Raw genomic sequence first — 16,222 nt, forward strand, 5'->3', positions numbered from 1 at the left:
TTCCAGCTCTGTCTCCCTAACCCTAACTAGAGGAAATGGCGGGGACCAGCTGCGCATGCATTTAATTCTTTTTGGAGGGCTTATTTTCAGGGGAGGGCTTATTATTCGGGGAGGGCTTATTTTATATATATCCGATTTATCCCTTTCATCATGTATTGTCTTCATAATCTGGCCTCTGCTTAATAGCAGAAACTCCTTTATTCAAACCCTGTCATGCCACAGCATATAACTTTTATATACTATTGTTGCTCTCTAGCCCCATCCAGTGGCCGGAGGGACAAATATACCCCAACATACAATCTTTATATTACTGTTGTTGCTCTCTAGCCCCATCTAGTGGCTAGAGAGACAAATACAAAGTATATTTTTTGAAGCTGACCCCACGTCTTTACCCATCAGTCCGCACTCTCAAAACAAGTGCACGCTGGGAAGCCAGAGTCCATTTCCTATAACATTTGGAGAAGGCAGAAGCAGAAAGAAGAATCCATCTTAATCTGTGGCACATGGTCATCCAAGGACAAACCCACATCCCAGACACAGAGAATCGCTGGTGAGATTTAGATTGCTTGTTAGATTAACTGTTATGTTCAACAGTAACTCAATACTGTCTATCTTGTATTTGGTTCTCATTGTATGTATCCCTATTTTCCCCAGTTTCACCATATCCTGTTCTTTCAATAAAGCATTCAGATCTATGCACACAGTCTGTTTTATTGGAGGATATGTAGGTTTAGCTGTGTGTCGAGCTGCACACAGACTAACGTGTAGTGAGGACCGAACTATCCCATTACAGCTACAGTTGATTAGCAGCCTAGAATGTAGACGGCCAACAGGCAGCCTCTATGCCTTCACTTAAGCCATGAGGATCTCTCCACCAAAGTGCCTTCATTGCTTTGTTGTTTGCCATATTTCACCCACCTCCGTCTCAAGCAACTGAAAACTTTTCCAAAAAGTAACCATGGGACACGAAGGGGTAAGGGGGGAGGACCCAATCTACTTACATGTAATGTAAGTGAGGATTCTTATCAAACGCTCGCGGCTGGATGCTTCGGAGCCCTGAGTTCGTGATTGTCCTGCAAAGAGATGCAAAAAGACAGTAAAAGCAACCCATAAAGAAAGAAGCAGTGAAAGTCACGCATTCAGAGATCTCACGTAATATTGAATCAGAACAGATAATTGGAAGACTATCCTGCCAGCCTGAATCTAGAGACCTTTAAAACATCCCCCTTCATTGGGGAACGAATCTGTCAAGATCGTTTTTTCTCAGTACCGGGGCAGCCAAATATGTCAACTACAATTATTTGAACTTCAGTTTCTTTTTTGAATAACTTTTCCACTAAAATTCAAAAGCATTTAGTGCACATTTGTGCAAACGTGCCTCTCTCTTTTTTTGGCAATTCTGCCTAAGGTACACAGATTTTTAAAGCATTTTCCTTAATGTAATACACTTTTATGAATGTCTGTCTGCCTCTCTCTTTCTCTCTCTCTCTCTCCCTCTCTCCCTCCCTACCTCTCTCTCTCTCTCATCTATCTCTCATCTATCTATCTCTCATCTATCTATCTACTGTATCTATCTATCTATCTATCTCTCTCATCTCTCTCTCTCTCATCTCTCTCTCTCATATCTCTCTATCATCTCTCCCTCCCTCCCTCTCCCTCTCTCATCTCTCATCTATCTATCTATCATCTATCTATCTATCTATCTATCTATCTATCTATCTATCTATCTATCTATCATCTCTCTCATCTCTCTTTCTCATCTCTCTCTCTCTCTCATCTATCTCTCATCTCTCATTTATCCATCTATCTATCTATCTATCTATCTATCTATCTATCTATCTATCTATCTATCTATCTATCTTCTATCTATCTCTGTATCTCTCTCTCATCTCTCTCTCTATTATATCACACTATCATATCATATCTCTCTCTTTCTCCCTCCCTCCCTCCCTCTCTCTCTTTCTCTCTCTCTCTCTCTCCAGAGAGAGGAAAAGAAATCCCCTCAGAGGATAAGATGCAGCAGGAGGCTGTCCCATGATTAATTTAGCCTCAATGTGTGTCATTTCCACAATTCCAAATGTGGGGAGAATACCAGCCAATTTTGCATAGCTATTTTAAGGATTTCCAAGGCAAAATGTAGCATTTAGTCTGCCTACGGCATTAGTTCAATGCTTTTTGACAGCTTTAGTCTCAAACAAATGAAGCATATATCAAAGTCAGATCATCAGCTCATTAACTCTCAGAATGCTCTACAACTTAAGTTGGTAAGATGGGATACCAACCAGATGTTGCTCAGTTACAACTCCCAGCATCCCTTGCCATTTGTCCTTCTTTGTATGGATCCTGGAAGTTTCTAGAACAGTGATATCTGCCATTTCATAAACTGACTATCTCTAGTCTGCACTAGATAGCAAACTAACCATATCTGCCTTAACTGGAGCTGCTACTAAGAATTAAACCAGAGAATGGATGAGTGGGAAAATGGAAACCATGTCGATTCTCTAAATTAAATCACATTTCTAAGCTACATTCAACAACTTGAGGTGAACTGTCAAATCAAACTGAAGACCTCTACATTTACGTTTAAATGATTTAAAATCTCCTCCTTTAATCCGTTTGGAAGTCTGAATTAGATTGATTCAAAGGGATGAGTCAAATTGGAGTCCAAAGCCAATCAATTTTCTGAATCAATGTGGAGGTCTGAATCGGATTATAGATCTAAATCAAATCCATGTTTCAGACTGGGGTTTGTTTGTTTTTTTGCCTGACTTCCATGTCTCTAGCAGGACTACTGTAAGGCCAAAGGAGCATTCTGTCATTGAGCGACAGCTGGTTCCCAAGCAACCAAAAATTGCAAGCAGTGACCGAACATCTTGATGGAAAATGAATATTAATCCGTGCCCAGCATCCAAGTACTACTTTCCATCTCCATCATTTTCTTATGGTTTATAGCAACTTACAACTTATCATTGAAAATGCATACATTATCTCTTTAGAGATACACACACAAACATTGTATATATACTGTACATATACCTATATATTCCGAAAGTCTAAAATCCTCGTGAACTGATTTCAGCAAATAAAATAAAAAAATAAAATATGCCCCCCCTCCTTTTTTAAAAAGTACATGTTTATTTAAATGTTGCTGCTTCATTTATCCACTGGATTTCTACTTCCAATTAATAATACTAATATATAATAAAATACTTGCAACGAACAGGGAACTCCATATGGCCTACCTCTTTATAATTCATTAACTAGGCCATTAAAAATATGGAAAAGTAATCACAGCAACAACAATCCAATAAGAGTCCCAAATATGATAAAATTAACACTGTTATCAGTGAGTAAAACAACAACAACATCCAGCTAAAAGTCTAAATTGTGGCTTGCACACTCAAAGTAACAGTAACAGAGTTGGAAGGGACTTTGGAGGTCATCTAGTCCAACCCCCTGCTCACGCAGGAGATCTCTCACCTTCTTAAAGGTCTCATGCTCTACCAAACAAATTCATTCTCTTAGGCTGCCATTTTCAAAGGGAACTTTTCTGACAGAACGTCTCGTAAGACATAAATGTATTTCTGATTGTTCTAACACAATGAATATGCTTTGTAAGAGTCTCAGTTACTACGTTTTATCTTCTCTTCCTGTAAGGGAAGATTTCTATATCTATTCCTTTGATTTTTGTTTTAAAAAATCCTTCACTAGCAGAAACACAAGAGACACAGTCACCATTCCAGTACTAAATTTAGAGACATTTTGAGCAAGGCACTTTCCATGCACACACATGGATAAATTCCACAGAGGACATTTGCTTCTCGGGGGTAAGTTTCAGAATAACGTAGCAAAATTGCTTTTTTTTGTTGTTGTTGTTGACTTGTGGGGAGATGCAGCTACCGTAGGATTTGCTTTCTTGATGGAAGGCGTTTCAACAAATTTAAATCCCTGAGAAACATTTAGAATTTCTCAGAGTAGGAACTTGAAATTGATAAACCTGAAATTGATAACAGGTTGAGTCACATCATCATGCACAATATGGACATGGATTCCCAGCTATGTTTTATAGAAGGGGTCTCCATCCTTGGCAATTTGAAGACATGTGGAATTTCAACTCCCAGAAGCTGGCTGAGGAATTCAGGGGGTTGAAGTCCACATGTCTTAAAGTTGCCAAGTTTGGAGACCCCTGTTTTAGAGTGATTTATAAAGTTCCATATGCATTTCAGGGCAGGTGATTTGAAGGTAGGTTAGCTAGTCAACGGTCCACCAAAAACCAATGAAACAAGCTGGTCTGCAAGAAGCAAACAGTTCTGTCCAAGCAGCCAAGTCTAAACCAAAATTACAAATTCTCCACAGAACGAATTATCAGAATTACCGGCTACATGAAATGAACTGAGATTCTAATTTCTTTGGTCATCTAATCCCAGCTGCAGTTAGGTTCGCTAATCTGTAGGCTCCACCTTCAGAGATTTGTCATGGATCTGCAGTTCCAGAACCAAATTTAATTGCTCACCTATTCAGGTTGGCTTATTTGGTGTGAGAAGATGCCACCTCAGCAAAAGCTCAATTCTCTTTGTGAAACCCATGATGCCACTTTATTTCAGAAAATGGCAGAAGGAGGCCAAAAGGTGGGTGAATGTTTTGCAATTCAGTGAACACTTCTAAATCCAAGTTTAACCGTGCATATTGAACGACAAGAATATTTGGTCTTAAGCCCAATGGGTATGTAAAATATTCATACCAGAAACATACTTTACCTATGATTTCTGATGGTAGTGTAGAAGAACAGACCTGGTCAAGCTTTGCTTGTTCTCTCAAACTGAGGCAAAGATACTCATTAAACAATACACAATACTCACAATCTCTGGAGTCCTGTGTACAGCTCCATGTCTACGGCATGCAAAGTCTGCAAATTCTTCCAATACTCTATGTATCTAGAGGGAGATAATGGGGTGGGGAGGAAAGGAGGTGACTTTAATACAGAAATACAGTGTATTAACTTTCAGAGGAACCATCTATGGAGATTCTCAACAACACAGGTCATGGTTGTCCCAAAGATGCTTTTTCAAGAGGCAACTGGGCTTTCTTGTTTTTCTCTGAAGATGTTTCACTTCTCATTCAAGAAGCTTCTTGAGCTGAAAAAGCTTCTTGGATGAGAAGCTAAATGCCTTCCAAAAAACCCAAGAAAGCCCAATTGTCTCTTGAAAAAAATTTCAGAGGTACCATTGACCATGCAGTAGAACCAGGGCTGGGTTGCTGGGGCTTTGTAGGGGTTCGGGAGAACCTCTGGCTAAGATTCTGTGCAGTTCAGAGAACCCCCAAATCCCACTCCTGGCTGGCCCCGCCCACCCCATCCCGCCCCTCCCAGGAGTCCCCACGTGGCCCATTTTGGATGCAGTAAGTGCAGGGCGCACACGGAGGTTCTGGTAGGGTGAAAAACAGGCCTACCAGAAGTTTGGGAAAGCTGGAAATGGGCCCGTTCCCAGCCTCCAGAGGGCCTCCGGAGTCTGGGGAGGCCATTTTCGCCCTCCCAGAGGCTCAAGGAAAGCCTCTGGAGCCTGGGGAAAGCAAAAATGCCCCCCCCATGTGCAGGAGGCCAACTAGGCCACGCCCACCATGGCCATGCCCACCCAGCAACCGGGCAGAGAACCCCTTGCTAAAATTTTTGAAGCCCACCCCTGAGTAGAACCAGTGATGGAAAAAACACTGACAATCTCTGAAGTTGGTGGCTTTCATCAGGATTTCAACAGGCTCTTTACGATGCCAAATCCATGCACCATATAACTTTATGATACTTGGATCTGGTATAGGTGAGACGACTTTGGCAAGACAGTAAGCAAACCTTGATATGACATAAAATAACGATAGGAGACTTCCTAAGTAAAAAGAATTACCCAAATTATTATTTTTACTGATCATATTAAATGGATACAATTTTAAACCATTCAACATTGCTTTGCACGTAAACTAAGTACAGATAGGATTCCAGTATTTAGTCTATTAATTGTTGGGAGTAAACAGAGCAAAACATTTAGTGAAAAGAGTGCTTCCGATTAATTGATACATTCAGCAGATGTATTTCCTTCAATTACGTCCTATAGAATAGAATAGAACAGAATAGAATAGAATAGAATAGAATAGAATAGAATAGAATAGAATAAAGAATAGAATAGAATAGAATAGAATAGAATAGAATAGAATAGAATAGAATAGAATAGAATAGAATAGAATAGAATAGAATTCTTTATTGACCAAGTGTGATTGGACACACAAGGAATTTGTCTTTGGTGCATATGGTCTCAGTGTACATAAGGAGAATAAAATACATTCATCAAGAATCATAAGATACAACACTTAATGATAGTCATAGGGTACAAATAAGCAATCAGGAAACAATATCTATAAATCGTAAGGATACAAGCAACAAAGTTACAGTCATGCAGTCATAAGTGGGAGGAGATGAGTGATAGGAACAATGAGAAGATTAATAGTAATAGTAATGCAGATTTAGTGAATAGTTTGACAGTGTTGAGGGAATTATTTGTTTAGCAGAGTGATGGCGTTTGGGAAATAACTGTTCTTGTGTCTAGTTGTTCTGGTGTGCAGTGCTCTATAGCGTTGTTTTGAGGGTAGGAGTTGAAACAATTTATGTCCAGGATGCGAAGGGTCTGTAAATATTTTCACAGTTGTGGGTCTCAATCTTTTCTTCACCATGGACCCCCTTTAAATTCCTTTTGTGGCCACGGACCCCCAATATCTAATTCAAGGTTTAAATAATAACATCGATACCCTGTGATGATATCATGAACTACAGGTTGAGCACCACTGTACTACAATATCTTCAAGAGGCAGATAAATAAAAAACCTCTTCCACAGAAAAGCGCCCAGTATGAAGTAAATAATTCCCTAAACGCAAGAATATATATATATTTTCTTCAAAAGTACCATTTCCTTGCCTAGGCATAGTCATTTTTTTAAAAAAAAAACACCAAAGACCCTTACCCCCCCTTATTTAACCAATTCACTAAAGAAAACCTAGCTAATAAATCAATTTTGTCCTTATTAATTAATCAAGAGCTCCTGTTGCTCAAACTAAGAGAGGAAAAAAGATTAAAAAACGTGTCCTCTAAGTTTCTGCAGTGTTTAAATCTTCATAAAATCTTCTTTTAATAATAATAATTTACAAAAAAGAACCTGCCCAGAGGAAAAATGGTGGCAAATTCTACTCAGATCAGCACTGGACGCTTCAAAAAGCTAAACCAACCAATCAGGACTGTTGTACAATAGCTTGGGGCCTGTTTGAACGTGTAACTGTATTTGGGGGGGTGAACTGTACACTTCAGTGAGCGCACTACTGAAGTGGCATCAGCTTTCTGAGCAGTGGTGAAATTCAATTTTTTTTACTACTGGTTCTGTGGGCGTGGCTTGGTGGGCATGGCAGGGGAAGGATACTGCAAAATCCCCATTCCCTCCCCACTCCTGGGGGAAGGAGCCCTGGTAGCGCAGCAGACTAAAGCACTGTTATTAACATCAGCTGCCTGCAATTACTGCAAGTTCAAATCTCTCCAGGCTCAAGGTTGACTCAGCCTTCCATCCTTTCAAAGGTAGGTAAAATGAGGACCCAGATTGTGGGGGCAATAAGCTGACTTTGTATAAATATACAAAAGTATGAAGGCTATTGCTTAACGCATTGTAAGCCGCCCTGAGTCTTCGGAGAAGGGCGGCATATAAATCATTAAAAAAAAAAAAAGGATATTGCAAAATCTCCATTCCCACCCAACTCTGGGGCCAGCCAGAGGTGGTATTTGCCGGTTCTCCAAACTACTCAAAATTTCCGCTACCGGTTCTCCAGAACCTGTCAGAACCTGTTGGATTTCATCCCTGTTTCTGAGGTACTTAAAACTGTGGCTATTCTTTTTATTGGACACGTTTAAAATATTTGCACCCTGCTTTTTTCAAAATGGTTGCCCGAGACAGTTTCCAATTAAAGGCACACAATACAAAATATAGACATGCCACAGCAAAACGTACAGCAAAATCACAACAAGCTATATTAACTGGAGGAGAAACTAATTAAAAAAACAAACAAACCCTGACATTGAAAACAGTAAATACCATCCTTTCGAGGTAGGTAAAATGAGGACCCGGTTTGTGGGGGCAATAAGCTGACTTTGTATAAAAAAGAACACTGCTGGGGGGTGGGCGAAAGCCCTACTAAGCAGGTATATACAAAAGTATGAAGGCTATTGCTTAACGCATTGTAAGCCGCCCTGAGTCTCCGGAGAAAGGGCGGCATATAAATCGAACTAATAATTGAACTAATTTAGACATACAATTTCAGCACAGGGATAGAATCTTTAGTATAAAATGTAGTGTTCATGATCAGGAAACATATTAAGTCTCAGGGAAGTGGTTGCCACCGAGACCCAGGAAAGCCCCATTTTTCTATTGCAGCCTAACCTGTAGCAATATTCTCTCAACCAGAGAATTTCTTCCTAAACCTAAGAATTTGGGAAATTGAAAGTACAGGACATTAAGTTGAAGACAGTGATTTGAGATTCGCAGTTTGGTTACAGTATGACAGCCAGAAGAAATATGTGTCATTCTAAAAGTATAGGTAAGCCTTAGTATCCATTTCTAGACTCCTTACTCAGATGGGTTTCAGGACATGATACTATTCACCAAAATATTACGGATAGTAAGTTTTTGATGGCTTCATCCTCCAAGGATCTGCCAACTCCATTTGGAAGGTAACCAAATTCCAATTTGCAATCCCCATTACTTTGTTGTTTTGTCTTTTTTTAAATCACACATCGGAATAATAGAGTAACAGAATAACTGTTGGAAGGGACCTTGGAGGTCTTCTAGTCCAACCCCTTGCTATACCAGTGATGGCTAACCTTTTCCGGACTGAGTGCCCAAAGCATGCATGCATGCGTGACCAAACCCCCAAAATGCAATGCGTGTGTGCCCCGCATGCGTAGGTGCCCCTGCACACACCCTGCTCCCCCGCATGTGTGCTCCCTCATTGCATGTGTGCGGCCCCCCCACACGCGTGAGCAGCAACCCCCAAAATGCAATGCGCGTGTGCCCCGCATGCGTAGGTGCCCCCTGCACACACCCTGCCCCCCCAACATGTGTGCTCCCTCATTGCATGTGTGCGGCCCCCCCACACGTGAACCCTCCCCCATGAATGTGTGCATGCATGCATGAGTGCCCCCCACATGCCCTGCCCCCCACGCATGCACAGCAGAGACCCAATGATCAGCTGGCTGGCAGGAGGTGCATGTAGAGGTACGCGCGCATGCACGGCAGAGCTGAACTGGGGCGACGGCTCGCATGCCCAGAGCGAGGGCGCTGTGGCACGCATGCCACAGGTTTGCCATCACGGTCCTATACCATTCCAGACAAATGACTTTCCAATCACTTCTTCAAAACCTCCAGGGATGGAGCCCTCACAACTTCTGGAGGGAAGCCATTCCACTGATTAATTGTTCTCACTGTCAGGAAATTTCTCCTTAATTCGAATTTGAATCGCTCCTTGATAAGCTTTCCACCCGTTACTTCTTGTCCTGCCCTCAGGTGCTTTGGAGTCTGTCAACCTCCTGTTCTCTCTGAAAGCCACCTCAAATATTGTAAGACTGCTATCATGTAACTCCTAGACCTTCTCTTCATTAGACTAGACATAGCCAGGTCATCATACAATCCCCTCATCATCTTTGTTGCTTTTCTCTGCACTCTTTCTAGAGCAGGAGTGTTAAACTCAAGGCCCGTGGGCCAGATCTGACCCTCGGGGTGCTTAGACCTGGCCCACAGGGCAGCCCTGGAAACAGCGAAGGACCGGCCCACAGTGCCTCTGCCAGTGAAAATGGAGCTCAGGAGGGCCCATTTTCGATGGCAGAGGGTTGCAGGAGGCCATCGCAGCCGAAAACGGAGCTCGGGAGCCCATTTTTGCTGGCAGGACCCTCGGGCCTCCACAGGAGCCCCTGACATTAGTGACCTCGAGCTGGCCATGCCCACCCTGGTCATGTCCAACCCGCCCCCCCGCCCCCTAGGTTGGGGGTCAAACGATAAACAAGCTGTCAGACTGCAAGTAAGAGAAAGTTGAAGGAAGCACGGGTTGGGAAGGCGGCCAAGAGAAGCCAGCTTCTCCAGTTTTGAAGCTTTTTGGAGAAGGAGAGAGGGAGAGAGGGAAGGGCAGGTCCAAAAACACAAGGTGTTTCCCCTACAGAGTGAGTGAGAGAAGCAGGAACTGCACACACAAATTGCACACCTCCTGCCGATTGATGGAAGAGGAAGTTTATAGCTCAGGGTTGAACTGTGGGAGTCCTGGGTGCTCTCTGAGCTTGGTAGTTTTCTTGTAGACGTTTCATTACCCAAATAGGTAACCTCAACCCTGATGCGGCCCTCAATGAAATCGAGTTTGACACCCCTGTGCTAGTCTCAATATCTTTTTTTTGTATCATGGTGACCAAAACTGGGTGCAGTATTCCAAGTGTGGTCTTACCAGTGCAGTATAAAGAACTAACACTTCATGTGACCTTGATACCATCGCTCTGTTGATACAGCCTAGGACTGCATTGGTTGCATCAGTCAAGTTCAATGTCCATGTGCAAATGTTGTGCCATGAGAAAGAAAGATTACATTCGTTTTCTGATCTAAGCTCACCATCCTAACAGTTTTATAAGTCGCGATCACCTCTCCCACTGTCTCACTTCACTATATAGTTGGGTTTTTTTTAATGATGGCTTTGTGAGTTTGAATAATTGTGCGACTGATTAGCGTTCCAATTGAAGCCTCATTTGCATTAAGTGAAATGTTCATGTTCTAGGTCAAGACATTTTAAACAATCATTTCCCAAATCCATGTCATTGCTATGTACTCACTAATTGCTGTGCTCTGTTCTCCATTTCTTAATGATTATTTTTTTTAACAAAAAGAATTTTGAAAAAAAAAAAATCAAGATGCTGTACATACCATTTCACAATGTCTTTGTGATTAATGAAACTTAATTAGCCCTAGTATTTTAATTTCTTTATACAACTCTCCCAAAGGTATATGGTTGCATGTACATTTTGTATGCAAGATTTCTACCTGTGCGTCGATTTCATATAAGGATTCCCAACTGGAATTGAAAACGATTAAAAATATTACAGATGTATTGTGCACAATCCCTAGGCGCAAGACCACATCACTGATAGTTCATTTTTTTGCAGCTCCAATTCCTCACCCTCTTTTCACAAAGTGGAGAAGTGTTTTCACAGGAGATCTGCAGCCGTAACATATGTAAGCATCCATTTTCTAAGTCCAATTATGCTAGAGCATAGATGTATTCTTCAAGCATCAATGTAATGGCAACAATTATTTTAAATGTGTCTTTATTATATCAGTCTCTATGAGCCCAGGGTATTCTGACAGACATGTCATAAAAGAAGGACAACTGAAACACATCTGTCATATCTGACACATTTCAATGCAATCTATTAGTAGATAATAAAGCTAGGCTAACATCTGCAGAGAAACTGCAGTATTAGGTTTAACAATGCAATGAGGAAAAACAATGCAAGCAAAATTGCTACAAACAGCTGTCTCCATCTCGGCGTAATTTCATTTTCACACACTCAGGACTACCCAAAAACATACAGATTTTCTTTCTTTCTTTTCTTTTTTTTAAAAAAATCAAAATGGCAAACATTACCCAAAGATTGTCATGCTTTCAACATTTCATTCAGTTTTTAATATCAAGGAAATGGGTATAAATACTATAAATAAGTCTGTGTAAAGTCCTAAGCTGAATATATTAAACACAGGCAGTACATGTAAGGTAAAGGTTCCCCTCGCACATATGTGCTAGTCGTTCCCAACTCTAGGGGGCGGTACTCATCTCCGTTTCAAAGCCAAAGAGCAAGCGCTGTCCGAAGATGTCTCCTTGGTCATGTGGCCAGCATGACTAAATGCCAAAGGCGCATGGAACACAGTTACCTTCCAACCAAATGTGGTCCCTATTTTTCTACTTACATTTTTAAGTGCTTTCCAACTACTAGGTTGGCAGAAGCTGGGACAAGTAACGGGAGCTCACTGCGTTACGTGGCACTAGGGATTCGAACCGCTGAACTGCCGACCTTTCGATCGACAAGCTCAGCGTCTTAGCCACTGAGCCACCGCGTCCCCCTATTTCATTTCATTCAGCTTTTAATATCAAGGAAATGGGTATAAATATCATAAATGAGACTGTATAATATTGTCCTAAGCTAAATCTATGAAACACAGACAGTACATGTAGTAATGGATAAAACAGTCCTTATCATTTGTGGCTGTCCAAGATGTATTGTCACAACACTGTTCTCTCCTTGATTAGTTCCCATCCATTGTTTCTTGTCCTGCCTTAGGGGCTTTGGAGAATAGCTTGACTCCCTCTTCTTTGTGGAAACTCCTTAAATTTTGGAACCTTGCTATCATGTCACCCCTAGTCCTTCTATTCATTAGACTAGGCATACCCAATTCCTGCAACCGTTCTTCATATGTTTTAACCTTTAGTCCCCTAACCATCTTTGTTGCTCTTCTCTGCACTCTTTCTAGAGTCTCAACATGATTTTTTTTTATATTGGGATGACCAAAATTGGATGCAATATTCCAAAGGTGATCTTACCACTGGAGTTCTATTCTGAAACTTAGGAAAAAATGAGACGGAGTTGCAATATCAACTTAGATAGTACATAGTATTGGGTTCAGGGGTGGGATTCAGCCGGTTTGGGAAAACCGGATGCTAATTTTACATCTAGTTCGCCAAACCGGTAGTTGCAAGGACTGGCTGGCCCCTCCCACCTCACCTCGGCCCTCCCAGGAGTCTCCAAGTGGCCTTTTTTGGATGCCAGGTAAGTGCAGGGCCCGCGCGGAGGCTCTGGGAGGGTGAAAAACAGGCCTCCCGGAAGTTCCAGAAGTCTGGAAACTGGCCCGTTTCTGCCCTCCGGAGGGCCTCTGGAGCCCGGGGGAGGTCATTTTCGCCCTCCCAGAGGCTCAAGGAAAGTCTCCGGAGCCTGGGGAGGGCAAAAAATGGGCCTACTGAAAGTACTGGAAGTCCAGAAATGGGCCCGTTTCTGGCCTCCAGAGGGCCTCTAGAGCCCAGGGGAGGGAACCCCCCCCCCGCGCCATGGTGCAGGAGGCCAAATAGGCCACACCCACCATGGCCACGCCCACCCAGCAACCAGGAAGAGAACCGGTTGCTAATTTTTTTGAATCCCATCCCTGATTGGATTCTTGATCTTCTCTGAACTTCCTGCAGATGCTTCACTATCAGGCCTTCAGGTCTGGGGGGATCAGACTATTAAAAGAGGCTACAAAATGTACAGACCTTTGTAATGATTGCCTTTTCCATCTTTCTTGGCCAGGGATCCTGCCTAGGAGAATACACTCCTTTTACTCAAGGATCCTTGCTGCATTTGCATTGCAGGCGTGCTGAATTCCAACTATTAAGAGGCATGCAAATGCAACATAATTGAAAGAGGAGCGGTGTGCTAGGCGCTATTATCTTGCAGGGTAACAAGAAAATTGATTTGTTACCCAGGCATATTACATCTAGTGATCCAATCGAAAGCATTTGCCTTCAGTGATTCAGTACGTTTAGCATGTTGATTTAACAAAAAAAGAAGACGAATAAATGAATTCAGAGCAAGAGAATGAAGGCAGAATAGGAACCCGGTTTCTCAAAATATCTGCCACAAAGGACCCCCCTTGTGTTTTTCCCCACTGCTTCCAGCAATTGTCAGTCAAATGGAACTTAGAGGAACTGAGACTGATTGGTGCTTAGGAAGCTGATGGGCTCCATAGCTTTCCATTGAAGCCCATTTCAGCTAGGTTGCCCCTCCAGCACGCAGCTTTAAGAAACTGCAGCCAACAGAAATGCAAGAGTAACAGAGCAACTCTCAAATCATCAGGCAGCATTTAAAAGGGCAAAGCAAGCCACCCACATAAGATATAATGGGGGAGTGTGAAGCTTTCTACGGGTGAGCTAATAACTCATAATGCACCTTATGTAATGTTCACAAGCAATTCCTTTTACAAACAACATCACCAGAGAGTAAAAGATTGATTGGTTCCTAGGTATTAATTTAACTCCTGCCTTTGCAATTAAACTAAAACTCCCCTTTTATGACCCTGTAATGTCTTAATTCAGAATAGAGTCAGGGCAAATGGATGGAATTGAGCGTTTACTGGATGGATGCCCTTCCTGACACCTATGGGAAGTTCACAGCAGGTATTTTTTCTTTGCGCCTTAGAAAAGAGAAACATCTGCTGCTATTTAGGATTGAACTCTCAACCTTCCGAGTGGGAAGGGAGCGTCTTCACCAGTTTTGGTCACCACGCTATAAAAAAGATGTTGAGACTCTAGAAAGAATGTAGAGAAGAGCAACCAAGATGATTAGGGGACTGGAGGCTAAAACATTTGATGAACAATTGCAGGAACTGGGCACGGATAGTCTAGTGAAGAGAAGGACCAGGGGAGACATGATAGCAGTCTTCCAATATCTGAGCAGCTACCACAGAGAGGAGGGGGTCAAGCTATTTTTTCTAACCTAGGCTTCCTTAGAAAACATGAAGCAAAGTCTTAATCCCAGTAAAACCTCTTTTATTAACATGACTGTGAATTCCATTCATTCACAGTCAACAAGGCTTTGGCAAACAGTCTTTCAGAGGAATGTTGATCAACCCCCACCTTATCTCACTTGGAATACTGCCAGAGAACCAATTTCCAAATGCAGAGCAAGGCCAAACTTGGCACCAAGTCTATTAGAGTCACGGACGGAACATTCCAATCTTGAAACAAGATGAACTAATTGCTTCCTGCAAAAGCCCACATCCCGTTCACTCCTCTTTCATGTCCTATGGGAGGGACCAATCATCTCCAAAGTGTGGTCTTACTCCCGAGTCCACCCTGCTTTCTTAATTGTTCTTGTCTTCTGGCAACTCTGTGTATGCACACACTGGGAACGGGCTCCAGCTGTTCCTCTGCCTCACTGCTGTCTAACTCCCTCTCTGCCTCCGATACAGAGCCCTCATCTGAGCTTTCCCCAGCCCTCAGGACTGGCCAAAGTTCCTCCCCAACCTCCTCACTGTCCGACTCTGCTGCCAGCTCACTGGTCGCCGGCGGGCCACATTATTTTCCAAAGCACCTGAAGGCCAGAAATCTCCTTCTAGGTTCTGCTCCAAGTGGGGAAATAGACACTGGAAACATGGAGGCTGCTTGGAAAGATGGTTTAATGGTGGACAGGATCACATGGCTTGAGTTCCTGAATAGAAAAGGGGCAGATACAGTAAATCCTCGGGTTTTTATACTCTCTCTGGCTCTGCATTTCTTGGGGCCCCGAAAGAGTATCCTGATTGGTTGTCAGACTCCCAGGGGGTGGGGGCCTTGCTGGCTGATGGTCACATGTGCTTCCCAGGTCACATGTGCTGAGTTTCTGCTGCTATTGTGTAGAGGGCTAATCCTATCTTTGTTGGATCTTTGGCAATTCCTACTATGGCTCTGCCTGAAGGAGGCAGATCTTTGTTATGTAGATTAGACTGGCCCAGGCCTTAATGGCCCATTGACAAAGGGTGGGGGGCAGGAAGGTGGGAGCTGCTTTGTCTGTAAAATATGCTTCTCCATTTCTCATCCAGGGAAATATAATATTCTGCCTTTTTCATATTTCCTAAAATATTTCACTCTTCCAGGAAAGGAGTGGGTGCTAACTTCCTACAAAAGAATATTGGTTGGAAACTGAACAAGGAGAGATTCAACCTGGAAAAAAGGAGAAATTTTCTGACAATGAAAGCAATCAACCAATGGAACAGAAGTTGCCTTCAGAAGTTGTGGGAGTTTCAAATCGCCGGAAGCTTTCAAGAAGAGACTGGACTGCCCATCTGTCAAAAATGGTGTAGGGTCTGTTTGGGGGGGGGGTCGGACTAGATGACCTACAAGGTCCCTTCCAACTCTGTTAATCTGTATCTACCAGTGGGCCACCACACAGCTCGCCTTTGCAATTAAACTATTGTTGAGAAATCTTTAATTTATGCGCATACCCACAGTTTAACCCACAGTTAAAATGGTACAAAGTGATCCCTGTTCCTTAGAGATTTAACTTATTTCTTATGGTGTGAAGTTTCATGGACTGCAATCCTTTTCTTCCAATGCATTAGTCACTAAATAAACACATTAGTCACTAAAATGAAACAAGACTTGTTA

General features: G+C 42.5%; 1 protein-coding gene across 6 annotated transcripts in view; it reads right to left on the reverse strand.

The window, feature by feature from the left end:
• Positions 1–16,222, reverse strand: part of NTRK3 (neurotrophic receptor tyrosine kinase 3) — a 467,456-nt gene that overhangs the window by 334,984 nt on the left and 116,250 nt on the right. For all 6 annotated transcript variants that reach the window (XM_087878354.1, XM_087878355.1, XM_087878353.1 and 3 more), the window contains exons 2-3: positions 4,860–4,934; positions 1,002–1,073 (exon numbers count right to left, since the gene is read on the reverse strand). In XM_087878354.1, coding sequence (XP_087734480.1) covers positions 1,002–1,073; positions 4,860–4,934 — 147 coding nt within the window. The remainder of the gene's footprint in view (positions 1–1,001; positions 1,074–4,859; positions 4,935–16,222) is intronic.

The sequence above is a fragment of the Pantherophis guttatus genome, chromosome 13 (assembly GCF_059756535.1).
Source record: "Pantherophis guttatus breed Tessera chromosome 13, ASM5975653v1, whole genome shotgun sequence".
NCBI classification, from domain to species: domain Eukaryota; kingdom Metazoa; phylum Chordata; class Lepidosauria; order Squamata; family Colubridae; genus Pantherophis; species Pantherophis guttatus.